At 45.7% G+C, this 15,490-nt stretch overlaps 1 protein-coding gene across 1 annotated transcript in view; it reads left to right on the top strand.

Annotated features, from left to right (window-relative positions):
- Positions 1–15,490, top strand: part of LOC311148183 (1-phosphatidylinositol 4,5-bisphosphate phosphodiesterase eta-2-like) — a gene marked incomplete at both ends in the record, with an annotated part of 77,362 nt that overhangs the window by 47,825 nt on the left and 14,047 nt on the right. The window contains 8 exons of the mRNA XM_084185067.1: positions 4,280–4,387; positions 6,085–6,240; positions 6,676–6,747; positions 10,212–10,312; positions 10,538–10,626; positions 14,207–14,392; positions 14,585–14,692; positions 14,926–15,050. Of these exons, the coding sequence (XP_084041193.1) occupies positions 4,280–4,387; positions 6,085–6,240; positions 6,676–6,747; positions 10,212–10,312; positions 10,538–10,626; positions 14,207–14,392; positions 14,585–14,692; positions 14,926–15,050 (945 nt within the window). The remainder of the gene's footprint in view (positions 1–4,279; positions 4,388–6,084; positions 6,241–6,675; positions 6,748–10,211; positions 10,313–10,537; positions 10,627–14,206; positions 14,393–14,584; positions 14,693–14,925; positions 15,051–15,490) is intronic.

Below are 15,490 nucleotides of genomic sequence, written 5' to 3'. Positions count from 1 at the left end.
AGCATGACAGAGTGATATCCAGCCTTGTCCTTGTCAACACTCTCACCTGTGTTAGCGAGAGAATCACTGACATGATGGCAGCTGGTCCTTTTGTGGCAGGGCTGAAATGCATTGGAATTTTTTTGGGGGGATTAAGTTCATTTTCATGGCAAAGAGGGACTTTGCAATTAATTGCAATTCATCTGATCACACTTCATGACATTCTGGAGTATATGCAAATTGCCATCATCAAAACTGAAGCAGCAGACTTTGTGAAAATTAGTATTTGTGTCATTCTCAAAACTTTTGACCACAACTGTATATACTGTATTCTACTGTATTTTAGTCAATGCCATTCCGACATTGCTCGTCCTAGTATACAGTGGGGGAAAAAAGTATTTAGTCAGCCACCAATTGTGCAAGTTCTCCCACTTAAAATGATTAGAGAGGCCTGTAATTTTCATCATAGGTACATGTCAACTATGACAGACAAAATGAGATTGTTTTTCTCCAGAAAATCACATTGTAGGATTTTTAATGAATTTATTTGCAAATTATGGTGGAAAATAAGTATTTGGTCAATAACAAAAGTTTCTCAATACTTTGTTATATACCCTTTGTTGGCAATGACACAGGTCAAACGTTTTCTGTAAGTCTTCACAAGGTTTTCACACACTGTTGCTGGTATTTTGGCCCATTCCTCCATGCAGATCTCCTCTAGAGCAGTGATGTTTTGGGGCTGTCGCTGGGCAACACGGACTTTCAACTCCCTCCAAAGATTTTCTTTGGGGTTGAGATCTGGAGACTGGCTAGGCCACTCCAGGACCTTGAAATGCTTCTTACGAAGCCACTCCTTCGTTGCCCGGGCGGTGTGTTTGGGATCATTGTCATGCTAAAAGACCCAGCCACGTTTCATCTTCAATGCCCTTGCTGATGGAAGGAGGTTTTCACTCAAAATCTCACGATACATGGCCCCATTCATTCTTTCCTTTACACGGATCAGTCGTCCTGGTCCCTTTGCAGAAAAACAGCCCCAAAGCATGAAGTTTCCACCCCCATGCTTCACAGTAGGTATGGTGTTCTTTGGATGCAACTCAGCATTCTTTGTCCTCCAAACACGTTGAGTGAGTTTTTACCAAAAAGTTCTATTTTGGTTTCATCTGACCATATGACATTCTCCCAAACTGCAGACGGGCCTGGACATGTACTGGCTTAAGCAGGGGGACACGTCTGGCAATGCAGGATTTGAGTCCCTGGCGGAGTAGTGTGTTACTGATGGTAGGCTTTGTTACTTTGGTCCCAGCTCTCTGCAGGTCATTCACTAGGTTTGACCTAATTTTGTTTCTGGTGTCCTTTGACAGCTCTTTGGTCTTGACCATAGTGGAGTTTGGAGTGTGACTGTTTGAGGTTGTGGACAGGTGTCTTTTTTATACTGATAACAAGTTCAAACAGGTGCCATTAATACAGGTAACGAGTGGAGGACAGAGGAGCCTCTTAAATAAGTTGTTACAGGTCTGTGAGAGCCAGAAATCTTGCTTGTTTGTAGGTGACCAAATACTTATTTTCCACCATAATTTGCAAATAAATTCATTAAAAATCCTACAATGTGATTTTCTGGAATTTATTTTCTCAATTTGTCTGTCATAGTTGACGTGTACCTATGATGAAAATGACAGGCCTCTCTCATCTTTTTAAGTGGGAGAACTTGCACAATTGGTGGCTGACTAAATACTTTTTTTCCCCACTGTATATATTTATATATCTACAGTACCAGTCAAAAGTTTGGACACACCTACTCATTCAAGGGTTTTTCTTTATTTTTACTATTTTCTACATTGTAGAATAATAATGAAGACATCAAAACTATGGAATAACACATATGGAATCATGTAGTAACCAAAAAAGTGTTAAACAAATAAAAATATATTTGAGATTTAAGATTCTTGAAATAGCCACCCTTTGCCTTGATGACAGCTTTGCACACTCTTGGCATTCTCTCAACCAGCTTCATGAGGTAGTCACCTGGAATGCGTTTCAGTTAACAGGTGTGCCTTGTTAAAAGTTAATTTGTGAAATTTCTTTCCTTCTTAATGTGTTTGAGCCAATCAGTTGTGTTGTCACAAGGTAGGGGAATTATACAGAAGATAGCCCTATTTGTTAAAAGACCAAGTCCATATTATGGCAAGAACAGCTCAAATAAGCAAAGAGAAATGACTTTTTACTTTAAGACATGAAGGTCAGTCAGTCTGGTGTGTCCTTTTGACTGGTACTGAAGTCTGGCTTGGGCAATCATTTGGCCGCTGCACAGTAGAGCTGCATGTAATGGTACAATAACTGCTACAAGATCGTTTGGAACGGGCTGAGGGGACAGATGTTCACTGCGGTTTTGCAATCTCGTTTGATTGTGGATCGTTATAGTTTTCATACCAGTACCATACTGCCATGTTTAACACAGCACTGTTCTCTCTCTGTCCCCCTCTTAGAGGAATGTTGTCTATGGAGGTATGTACGGTTAGCAGGGCAGTTTATCATTCAAACAAACTGTTACTTAACAACACGCTAAGAACATGTAACAAAATAGAGCCGTAGTGAGGAAGGTGAAATGTGACCACAAATAGAAACGTATTATGTGGAACAGACATTCTCCCTTTGTCAAGGAGAATGGGCATTTGTCAGCTTTATGTATGATATTTCTATCTACAACATTTTGAACGTGACCTTTCTGAACACTACCCCAGATATACTGGTCTGGGATCAATCCCTAGTGGCTGCTGTATCTGTTACAGCGGTTACACCTTATGCACTCTGGGGGGGAAAGCTTAATGGTTTAGATTGGGGACCACCTCTATGCATTAACAACCAATTCAGAAAGTAAACCCAATTCTACATTTTCCTCATTGAAAAGCATTAAAGAGAATTGGAATTGGAATTTCAGTATACTTGAAATGGAATTGTCCCTGGCACACACAGAGGGCATAGAATGCAGTACTGGTAAAGTTTCCCCAAGACACTGATTTTTAAGGTCAGTTTTGTGTTTTAAGGTTTTTTTATTTTATTTTATTTCACCTTTTATTTAACCAGGTAAGCCAGTTGAGAACAAGTTCTCATTTACAACTGTGACCTGGCCAAGATGAAGCAAAGCAGTGCGATAAAAACAACAACACAGAGTTACATATGGGGTAAACAAAACGTACAGTCAATAACACAATAGAAAATCTATATACAGTGTGTGCAAATGTAGTAAGTTATGGAGGTAAGGCAATAAATAGGCCATAGTGCAAAATAATTACAATTTAGTATTAACACTGGAATGATAGATGTGCAGAAGATGATGTGCAAATAGAGATACTGGGGTGCACATGAGCAAAATAAATAACAATATTGGGATGAGGTAGTTGGGTGGGCTAATTACAGATGGGCTGTGAACAGGTGCAGGGATCGGTAAGGTGCTCTGACAACTGATGCTTAAAGTTAGTGAGGGAGATTAGAGTCTCCAGCTTCAGAGATTTTTGCAGTTCGTTCCAGTCATTGGCAGCAGAGAACTGGAAGGAATGGCGGCCAAAGGAGGTGTTGGCTTTGGGGATGACCAGTGAGATATACCTGCTGGAGCGCAGACTACGGGTGGGTGTTGCTATGGTGACCAATGAGCTAAGATAAGGCGGGGATTTGCCTAGCAGTGATTTATAGATGACCTGGAGCCAGTGGGTTTGGTGACGAATATGTAGTGAGGGCCAGCCAACGAGAGCGTACAGGTCACAATGGTGGGTAGTATATGGGGCTTTGGTGACAAAACGGATGGCACTGTGATAGACTACATCCAATTTGCTGAGTAGAGTGTTGGAGGCTATTTTGTAAATGACATCGCCGAAGTCAAGGATCGGTAGGATAGTCAGTTTTACGAGGGCATGTTTGGCAGCATGAGTGAAGGAGGCTTTGTTGCGAAATAGGAAGCTGATTCTAGATTTAACTTTGGATTGGAGATGCTCAATGTGAGTCTGGAAGGAGAGTTTATGGTCTAACCAGACACCTAGGTATTTGTAGTTGTCCACATATTCTAAGTCAGACCCGCCGGTCCAGTACGTACTGGAGCGTTAACTGGTCCTAGATCTGTGCCCAAGGGGGATTCCTTCCCAGAAGCTCATAAAATGGTGCTATTGGGAAAACTCTCTGCAATGGAATATGAAACCGTGCGATTTCTATTGGTCATGTTCAGATAGGCCCTCCCTCTTTCAGAACGTTTTCTTTCGTTTGGTGCCTAATGAATATGACCCAGATATTAACGGCACATTTTGTCTGCCAGGGCAAGAAGCTCCCGTCGAACATTGACGAAGACAACGAAGAGGGTGATGTGACGGATGAAGACAGTGCTGACGAGATGGAGGACGACTGCAAACTGATAAATGGAGATGTAAGGACCCCACCCCTCTTCCTCCCTCCATTTACCCATCCTCATCCCTGCGGCCGTTCTATTCTATATTGTACTTTCTATCTATTCTATATCTATATATTTTATCCTGTGTATTGTGCTGGATGTTGTTTGATGCTAATTGGAGTCTAGAAACTATCTTTGTCTGTTTGTCGCTGTTATATTATCTCATTATGTGTGCTGTTAAAAGTGTGTGTGTTTGTCAGGGATAAGCTTTCTGTTCCTGTTTGTTCTTGATGAATGTAGTCTCAATTAAGCATCAGCCACTGTCCGTTCGTTGGTGCTCCCAGCTCATGTCTCGTCTTCGCTGTCATAAAGCTCTGTCGCTCGCTCGCTCTCTCTCGCTCTCTCTCGCTCTCAAGATGTCGTCCGCTCATTCTGAAGTGGAAGGTAGTGTAAAACGTCGTAATTATCAGGCTTCTTTAAACATCACCCTAATCGTTTCCCATTCAACATACGCACACACTACACCTGTGACTATGCTGTCCAAAGCCAGTGCCGAGATATCTATGAAATCACTGAAATATAATTCCTAAAAGGGACATGGTGCCTATGGGATTCTATGAAACCTTACTCAAAGTGAGAAACTTCACCGTGATCATGGATGGCATGGTTTTAAGGCTACGTCCCAATACATCTCCACGGTGACTTGTCCTCGTCCCCTTTCCTTACCCAATCATATGACAAGATGGTTGTCATCAAGCCCTTTCAGGTTAGTGGACATGAAGGAAAGGAGATGTGGAATGGAGACCGGAGCCATATATCTACATGTATGGCTCTGATAGAAACTATTAAGACTACTGGAACATAGAGCTTGCTATGTACATCTCTCTTGATAAAAAAGAGGTTGAAACTTGCTGGTTACTTACAGCACATCTCAAGACGTTGTTTATGTGCATGTGGAGAGGACCGGGCGTTGGTTTGTGGTGAACTTCGCCACCTAGTGGTAGAAGCATGCAAATGCTTTAAACCCATTTTGAAATGACCTTTTATTAGGCCTCAGGTTCAACTTTCATACTCATGCTCTCATTTCACCCTTTACATAATACATATGAAACACATTATATAGTACATAATAATGAATAATCCAATTCTCCAGGATTGCACAGAAAATGCAGTGAATCCATTATGCGTCATTTTACATTTTAGTCATTTAGCAGACGCTCTTTATCCAGAGCGACTTACAGGAGCAAATAGGGTTAAGTGCCTTGCTCAAGGGCACATTGACAGATCGTTCACCTAGTCGGCTCTGGGATTCAAACCTTTCGGTTTTCTGGCCCGCCGCTCTTAACCGCTAGACTACCTGCCTCCCCATCATGTCTGTCTTATATCAGCCAGTTTTAAGGGTCTGGAAGTCACCAGGCATATTGTCATAAAGAAGTTATTTCAACTGATGAAATATGTACTGGTTTCAAATGGAACCTTATTTCCTGTAGTGCACTATTTACGAATATTAGGGTTGTCTTCCGTCAACTGCAATAGTTTTCTATCAACGTTGTTGTGTATCTAGTTTATTTTATTTTCTCTATTTATTGCTGACATTTTGCATGACCAATCATTCCTTTTGTCAATCAGAAAATGCAATTAGCTAGCTATGTTTTTTGCTAAGGTTTCAGTATCAATACCAGCCCTTTTTTCTTCACACTGTTTATTCTTGCTCCCACACTCCCTCCCTCCAGACGTCCATGACCAGGAAGCAGGTGGAGAACGTGGCTAAGAAGAAGCTGGACAACCTGATGAAGGAGTCTAAGATCCGTGACCAGGAGGACCCTGACAGCTTCACCATCGCTGCCCAGCCCCCCTCGGGAAAGACCACCGACAAGTCACCCTCCAAGGTAACACCCACGGCCCTTTAGACCAGACCTGGGTGCAAATACTACTTGAAATCTTTCTTGTGGTTCTTTGCACTATTCAGACTTTTCAATTGGTTCCATTGCAACAGGCAAGCTCAATCATGCACATAAACAGTATTTGAAATTATTTCAAACAATATTTCAGCACCCAGGTCTGTTGTAGCTACTGAAGAAATGTAGTCTGCCACACGCATACCCACTGCAAATGTAGTCTGCCATACGCATACCAACTGCAAATGTAGTCTGCCATACGTACGCTCACTGCAACACGCACACCCACTGCAAATGTGCTGGAAGATGGCTTAATGAAGTGACCTATATTCTGCCAGGCCTATTCTACCACTCTAAGTAATTGAAGTGGTATTTTGTGTATGTAAAGTCTGTTTATATTAAGTGTTTGTACGCTCTCTCTTCCAGGGGGACGAAGCCAACCCCAGCACTAACAAGCGTCTGGGCAGGACCTTCATGGGCAGCTTCTCCAAACGCAAGGTGGGCTTCACCCCCCCCCCCCTCCTTTCCAATGCATCTCTCTCTCCTCCCCTCTCCTGTCCACCTTCCCAGTTCATCTCTCTCTCCTCCACTCTCCTCTCCACCTTCCCAGTTCATCTCTCTCTCCTCCTCTCCACCTTCCCAGTTCATCTCTCTCTCCTGTCCACCTTCCCAGTTCATCTCTCTCTCCTCCTCTCCTCTCCACCTTCCCAGTTCATCTCTCTCTCCTCCTCTCCTCTCCACCTTCCCAGTTCATCTCTCTCTCCTCCTCTCTTGTCCACCTTCCCAGTTCATCTCTCTCTCCTCCTCTCCTCTCCACCTTCCCAGTTCATCTCTCTCTCTCCTCCTCTCTTGTCCACCTTCCCAGTTCATCTCTCTCTCCTCCTCTCTTGTCCACCTTCCCAGTTCATCTCTCTCTCCTCCACTCTCCTGTCCACCTTCCCAGTTCATCTCTCTCTCCTCCCCTATCCTGTCCATCTTCCCAGTTCATCTCTCTCTCCTCCACTCTCCTGTTTACCTTCCCAGTTCATCCCTCTCTCCTCCTCTCCTGTCCACCTTCCCAGTTCATCTCTCTCTCCTCCTCTCCTCTCCACCTTCCCAGTTCATCTCTTTCTCCTCCTCTCCTGTCCACCTTCCCAGTTCATCTCTCTCTCCTCCTGCTGTCCACCTTCCCAGTTCATCTCTCTCTCCTCCTCCTGTCCACCTTCCCAGTTCATCTCTCTCTCCTCGTCTCCTGTCACCTTCCTAGTTCATCTCTCTCTCCTCCTCTCCTGTCCACCTTCCCAGTTGATCTCTCTCTCCTCCTCTCTTGTCCAACTTCCCAGTTCATCTCTCTCTCCTCCTCTCCTCTCCACCTTCCCAGTTCATTTCTCTCTCCTCCTCTCTTGTCCACCTTCCCAGTTCATCTCTCTCTCCTCCTCTCCTCTCCACCTTCCCAGTTCATCTCTCTCTCCTCCTCTCTTGTCCACCTTTCCAGTTCATCTCTCTCTCCTCCTCTCCTCTCCACCTTCCCAGTTCATCTCTCTCTCCTCCTCTCTTGCCCACCTTCCCAGTTCATCTCTCTCTCCTCCTCTCCTGTCCACCTTCCCAGTTCATCTCTCTCTCCTCCTCTCCTCTCCACCTTCCCAGTTCATCTCTCTCTCCTCCTCTCTTGTCCACCTTCCCAGTTCATCTCTCTCTCCTCCTCTCCTCTCCACCTTCCCAGTTCATCTCTCTCTCCTCCTCTCTTGTCCACCTTCCCAGTTCATCTCTCTCTCCTCCTCTCCTCTCCACCTTCCCAGTTCATCTCTCTCTCCTCCTCTCTTGTCCACCTTCCCAGTTAATCTCTCTCTCCTCCTCTCCTCTCCACCTTCCCAGTTCATCTCTCTCTCCTCCTCTCTTGTCCACCTTCCCAGTTCATCTCTCTCTCCTCCTCTCCACCTTCCCAGTTCATCTCTCTCTCCTCCTCTCTTGTCCACCTTCCCAGTTCATCTCTCTCTCCTCCTCTCCTCTCCACCTTCCCAGTTCATCTCTCTCTCCTCCTCTCTTGTCCACCTTCCCAGTTCATCTCTCTCTCCTCCTCTCCTCTCCACCTTCCCAGTTCATCTCTCTCTCCTCCTCTCTTGTCCACCTTCCCAGTTCATCTCTCTCTTCTCCTCTCCTGTCCACCTTCCCAGTTCATCTCTCTCACCTCCTCTCTTGTCCACCTTCCCAGTTCATCTCTCTCTCCTCCTCTCCTCTCCACCTTCCCAGTTCATCTCTCTCTCCTCCTCTCCTGTCTACCTTCCCAGTTCATCTATCTCAAATCAATTCAATTCAAAGGGCTTTATTGGCATGGGAAACATATGTTTACATTGCCAAAGCAAGTGAAATAGATAAACAAAAGTGAAATAAACAATCAGAAATGAACAGTAAACATTACACTCACACGTTTCACAGGAATAGAGACATTTTCAAATGTCATATTATGGCCACGTGCAGTGTACTCTCTGTTTAGGACCAAATAGCATTCTAGTTTGCTCTGTTTTTTTCTTAATTACTTGACACATTGGAAAGAATTCTCTATTTGTTTTCTCATGATTTGGTAGGGTCTAATTGTGTTGCTGTCCTAGGGCTCTGTGGGGTCTGTTTGTGTTTGTGAACAGAGCCCCAGGACCAGCTTGCTTAGGGGACTCTTCTCCAGGTTAATCTCTCTGTAGGTGATGGCTTTGTTTGGGAATCGCTTCCTTTTAGGTGGTTATAGTAAATTATTTCACGGTTATTTTCTGGATTTTGATAATTAGCGGGTATCATCCTAATTCTGCTCTGCATGCATCATTTGGTGTTTTACGTTGTACACAAAGGATGTTTTTGCAGAATTCTGCATGCTGTCTCAATTTGGTGTTTATCCCATTTTGTGAATTCTTGGTTTGTGAGCGGACCCCAGACCTCACAACCATAAAGGACAATGGGTTCTATAACTGATTGAAGTATTTTTAGCCAGATCCTAATTGGGATGTCGAATTTTATGTTCCTTTTGATGGGGTTGATGGCCCTTCTTGCCTTGTCTCTCAGATCGTTCACAGCTTTGTGGAAGTTACCTGTTGTGCTGATGTTTAGGCCGAGGTAGGTATAGTTTTTTTGTGTGCTCTAAGGCAACGGCGTCTAGAAGGATTTTGTGTTTGCGGTCCTGGCAACTGGACCTTTTTTGGAACACCATTATTTTTGTCTTACTAAGATTTACTGCCCTTGCCAATTCGTTGATATACAGTGCATTCGGAAAGTATTCAGACCCACTGACTTTTTCCACATTTTGTTACGATAGACTTATTTAAAAATTAATGAAATAAAAAAATATCCTCATCAATCTATACACAATACCCCATAATGACAAAGCATTTTTGCAAATGTATTAAAAATTAAAAACAGAAATACCTTATTTACATAAGTATTCAGACCCTTTGCTATGAGACTTGAAATTGATCTCAGGTTCATCCTGTTTCTATTGATTGGAAACAATGGATGATCTCTCTCCCTCCCCAGTGCATCTCTCTCGCTCTCCCTTCCCAGTGCCTCTCGTTCTCTATCCCATATACTGTATAGGGATAGGATGCAATATACTGTATAGGGATAGGATGCAATATACTGTATAGGGATAGGATGCAATATACTGTATAGGGATAGGATGCAATATACTGTATAGGGATAGGATGCAATATACTGTATAGGGATAGGATGCAATATACTGTATAGGAATAGGATGCAATATACTGTATAGGGATAGGATGCAATATACTGTATAGGGATAGGATGCAATATACTGTATAGGGATAGGATGCAATATACTGTATAGGGATAGGATGCAATATACTGTATAGGGATAGGATGCAATATACTGTATAGGGATAGGATGCAATATACTGTATAGGGATAGGATGCAATACCAGACGCAGCTCTTCCCTGAGTCTTTAGTGCCGTTGTGACTGTATTTGACCTTCTCCCTCCAGAAAAAGGCTGTCAAGCTGAAGAAGACCAACAGCCTTGAAGACACCGACACGGACCAGGAGAGCACCAGCAGTGCCTCCCGCGCCCCCCTGCACCACAGCAGGTACTGTTACCATGGAGACATGGTCTGTTACCATGGAGACATGGTGAGACATGGTCTGTTACCATGGAGACATGGTCTGTTACCATGGAGACATGTTACACCTGCACCAGTTACAGTACTAATGGAAAACACTTGTACTGTTACCATTGAGACGCTCTCTACAACGGTACTGTAACCCTAGATGTACCATAGAACTGTCCCACTGGCTAACTGGTTGTTCTCAAGCAGGAAGAAGACCATGAAGCTGACCAGGGCTCTGTCAGACCTGGTCAAATACACAAAGTCAGTGGGTGTCTCCGACATAGAGAAACAAGGTGAGCAGGGGGAACAAAAATCTCCCTACCTGAACCTGCTTCAATATACTGACACTGGCCTCGTCTCCCTACCTGAACCTGCTTCAAAATACTGACACTGGCCCCGTCTCCCTACCTGAACCTGCTTCACTATACTGACACTGGCCCCGTCTCCCTACCTGAACCTGCTTCACTATAATGACACTGGCCCCATCTCTCTACATGAGACTGCTTCACTATACTGACACTGTCCCCATCTCTCTACATGAGACTGCTTCACTATACTGACACTGTCCCCATCTCTCTACATGAGACTGCTTCACTATACTGACACTGGCCCCATCTCCCTACCTGAACCTGCTTCACTATACTGACACTGGCCCCATCTCCCTACCTGAACCTGCTTCACTATACTGACACTGGCCCCATCTCCCTACCTGAACCTGCTTCACTATACTGACACTGGCCCCATCTCCCTACCTGAACCTGCTTCACTATACTGACACTGGCCCCGTCTCCCTACCTGAACCTGCTTCACTATACTGACACTGGCTTCGTCTCCCTACCTGAACCTGCTTCAAAAAACTGACACTGGCCACGTCTCCCTACCTGAACCTGCTTCACTATACTGACACTGGCCCCGTCTCCCTACCTGAACCTGCTTCACTATACTGACACTGGCCCCGTCTCCCTACCTGAACCTGCTTCACTATACTGACACTGGCCCCGTCTCCCTACCTGAACCTGCTTCACTATACTGACACTGGCCCCATCTCCCTACCTGAACCTGCTTCACTATACTGACACTGGCCCCATCTCCCTACATGAGACTGCTTCACTATACTGACACTGGCCCCATCTCCCTACCTGAACCTGCTTCACTATACTGACACTGGCCCCATCTCCCTACCTGAACCTGCTTCACTATACTGACACTGGCCCCATCTCCCTACCTGAACCTGCTTCACTATACTGACACTGGCCCCATCTCCCTACATGAGACTGCTTCACTATACTGACACTGGCCCCATCTCTCTACATGAGACTGCTTCACTATACTGACACTGGCCCCGTCTCCCTACCTGAACCTGCTTCACTATACTGACACTGGCCCCGTCTCCCTACCTGAACCTGCTTCACTATAATGACACTGGCCCCATCTCTCTACATGAGACTGCTTCACTATACTGACACTGTCCCCATCTCTCTACATGAGACTGCTTCACTATACTGACACTGTCCCCATCTCTCTACATGAGACTGCTTCACTATACTGACACTGGCCCCATCTCCCTACCTGAACCTGCTTCACTATACTGACACTGGCCCCATCTCCCTACCTGAACCTGCTTCACTATACTGACACTGGCCCCATCTCCCTACCTGAACCTGCTTCACTATACTGACACTGGCCCCATCTCCCTACCTGAACCTGCTTCACTATACTGACACTGGCCCCGTCTCCCTACCTGAACCTGCTTCACTATACTGACACTGGCTTCGTCTCCCTACCTGAACCTGCTTCAAAAAACTGACACTGGCCACGTCTCCCTACCTGAACCTGCTTCACTATACTGACACTGGCCCCGTCTCCCTACCTGAACCTGCTTCACTATACTGACACTGGCCCCGTCTCCCTACCTGAACCTGCTTCACTATACTGACACTGGCCCCGTCTCCCTACCTGAACCTGCTTCACTATACTGACACTGGCCCCATCTCCCTACCTGAACCTGCTTCACTATACTGACACTGGCCCCATCTCCCTACCTGAACCTGCTTCACTATACTGACACTGGCCCCATCTCCCTACCTGAACCTTCTTCACTATACTGACACTGGCCCCATCTCCCTACATGAGACTGCTTCACTATACTGACACTGGCCCCATCTCTCTACATGAGACTGCTTCACTATACTGACACTGGCCCCGTCTCCCTACCTGAACCTGCTTCACTATACTGACACTGGCCCCATCTCCCTACCTGAACCTGCTTCACTATACTGACACTGGCCCCATCTCCCTACCTGAACCTGCTTCACTATACTGACACTGGCCCCATCTCCCTACCTGAACCTGCTTCACTATACTGACACTGGCCCCGTCTCCCTACCTGAACCTGCTTCACTATACTGACACTGGCTTCGTCTCCCTACCTGAACCTGCTTCAAAAAACTGACACTGGCCACGTCTCCCTACCTGAACCTGCTTCACTATACTGACACTGGCCCCGTCTCCCTACCTGAACCTGCTTCACTATACTGACACTGGCCCCGTCTCCCTACCTGAACCTGCTTCACTATACTGACACTGGCCCCGTCTCCCTACCTGAACCTGCTTCACTATACTGACACTGGCCCCATCTCCCTACCTGAACCTGCTTCACTATACTGACACTGGCCCCATCTCCCTACATGAGACTGCTTCACTATACTGACACTGGCCCCATCTCCCTACCTGAACCTGCTTCACTATACTGACACTGGCCCCATCTCCCTACCTGAACCTGCTTCACTATACTGACACTGGCCCCATCTCCCTACCTGAACCTGCTTCACTATACTGACACTGGCCCCATCTCCCTACATGAGACTGCTTCACTATACTGACACTGGCCCCATCTCTCTACATGAGACTGCTTCACTATACTGACACTGGCCCCATCTCCCTACCTGAACCTGCTTCAAAATACTGACACTGGCCCCGTCTCCCTACCTGAACCTGCTTCACTATACTGACACTGGCCCCGTCTCCCTACCTGAACCTGCTTCACTATAATGACACTGGCCCCATCTCTCTACATGAGACTGCTTCACTATACTGACACTGTCCCCATCTCTCTACATGAGACTGCTTCACTATACTGACACTGTCCCCATCTCTCTACATGAGACTGCTTCACTATACTGACACTGGCCCCGTCTCCCTACCTGAACCTGCTTCACTATACTGACACTGGCCCCATCTCCCTACCTGAACCTGCTTCACTATACTGACACTGGCCCCATCTCCCTACCTGAACCTGCTTCACTATACTGACACTGGCCCCGTCTCCCTACCTGAACCTGCTTCACTATACTGACACTGGCCCCATCTCCCTACCTGAACCTGCTTCACTATACTGACACTGGCCCCATCTCCCTACCTGAACCTGCTTCACTATACTGACACTGGCCCCGTCTCCCTACCTGAACCTGCTTCACTATACTGACACTGGCTTCGTCTCCCTACCTGAACCTGCTTCAAAAAACTGACACTGGCCACGTCTCCCTACCTGAACCTGCTTCACTATACTGACACTGGCCCCGTCTCCCTACCTGAACCTGCTTCACTATACTGACACTGGCCCCGTCTCCCTACCTGAACCTGCTTCACTATACTGACACTGGCCCCATCTCCCTACCTGAACCTGCTTCACTATACTGACACTGGCCCCATCTCCCTACGTGTGTGTCTCGTGTGTGTCTCGCGTGTGTGTGTGTGTCTTGTTTGTGTCTCGTGTGTGTGTGTGTGTGCCTTGTTTGTGTCTCGTGTGTGTGTGTGTGTGTGCCTTGTTTGTGTGTTGTGTGTGTGTGTGTTTCTCGTGTGTGTGTCTTCCAGCAGCCAGCTCCAGTTGGCTGGTGTCTTCTCTGAGTGAGACCAAGGCCCACCAGATCATGCAGCAGAAAGCCGCCACCTTCATCCACTTCAACCAGCGGCAGCTCTCGCGCATCTACCCCTCCTCCTACCGCGTGGACTCTTCCAACTTCAACCCCCAGCCCTTCTGGAACGCTGGATGCCACCTGGGTACGGGGTACATTTCCAGATTTAAACTTTTAACATGTTTGATCATGTTGAGCCCCACGCTATCCAGTGAATTCTCCAATGGCTCCCTAAGACAGAATTTGGTTCCATTTGCCCAAACATTTTCTTATTAAAAGTGTAATTAAAAAGTTTTTTTTCACTTATTTGAAATGTTTTGATTTGTGTGGTTTTCAGTGGCGTTGAACTACCAGTCGGAGGGGAGAGTGCTCCAGCTGAACAGAGCCAAGTTCAGTAGCAATGGCAACTGTGGCTACATCCTGAAGCCGGCCAGTATGTGTGAAGGTGGGCAGCAGCATCCTCACATTGATTTCATAGCAAAGGGTCGTATTCACAAGTGCACACCGTAGCAAAAATTTTTACAACAGAAAACGAAAATGAGCGTTTCTTATTTGACAAGTTCAGGTAGTCCCTTCCTGTTTCAGTTTTGTTTTCTTCAGTTTTGTTCATATTGAATATGACCCAGGTATCTACCATGGGAAAGAGTAAGTCTTTTTGTCCCTCCCTGCCTCATGTAGGTGCCTTTAACCCCATGATAGAGGACCCATTTCCAGGGCAGGTGAAGAAACAACTGGTGCTGAAGATCATCAGTGGGCAGCAGCTGCCAAAGCCCAAAGACTCCATGCTGGGGGACAGAGGAGAGGTAATTATTTATTTTTGTTCATTTAAAAAAATGCAGATTTCATATGTATGCCAAACATCCTTTTTCCAAAGGAGCTTTTTATGTATTTATTTTGAGGAATATCCAAAACATCAATCATTTGTAGGTCAGATTCACACAGAATGTCCCTATCACAGGAGGCTGCTGAGGGGAGGACAGCACATAATAATGGCTGGAATGGAATGGTACAGTGCTTTGCAAAAGTATTCAATCCCCCTTGGCGTTTTTCCTATTTTGTTGCATTACAACCTGTAATTTAAATTGATTTTTATTTGGATTTCATGTAATGGAAATACACAAAATAGTCCAAATTGGTGAAGTGAAATGAAAAAAATAACTTGTTTCAAAAAATTCTAAAAAAGAAATAACGGAAAAGTGGTGCGTGCATATGTATTCAACCCCTTTGCTATGAAGCCCCTAAA

Source organism: Coregonus lavaretus (genome assembly GCF_964263955.1).
Source record: "Coregonus lavaretus genome assembly, chromosome: 20".
Classification (NCBI taxonomy): Eukaryota; Metazoa; Chordata; class Actinopteri; order Salmoniformes; family Salmonidae; genus Coregonus; species Coregonus lavaretus.
This window is presented reverse-complemented; position numbering and strand designations above follow the sequence as displayed.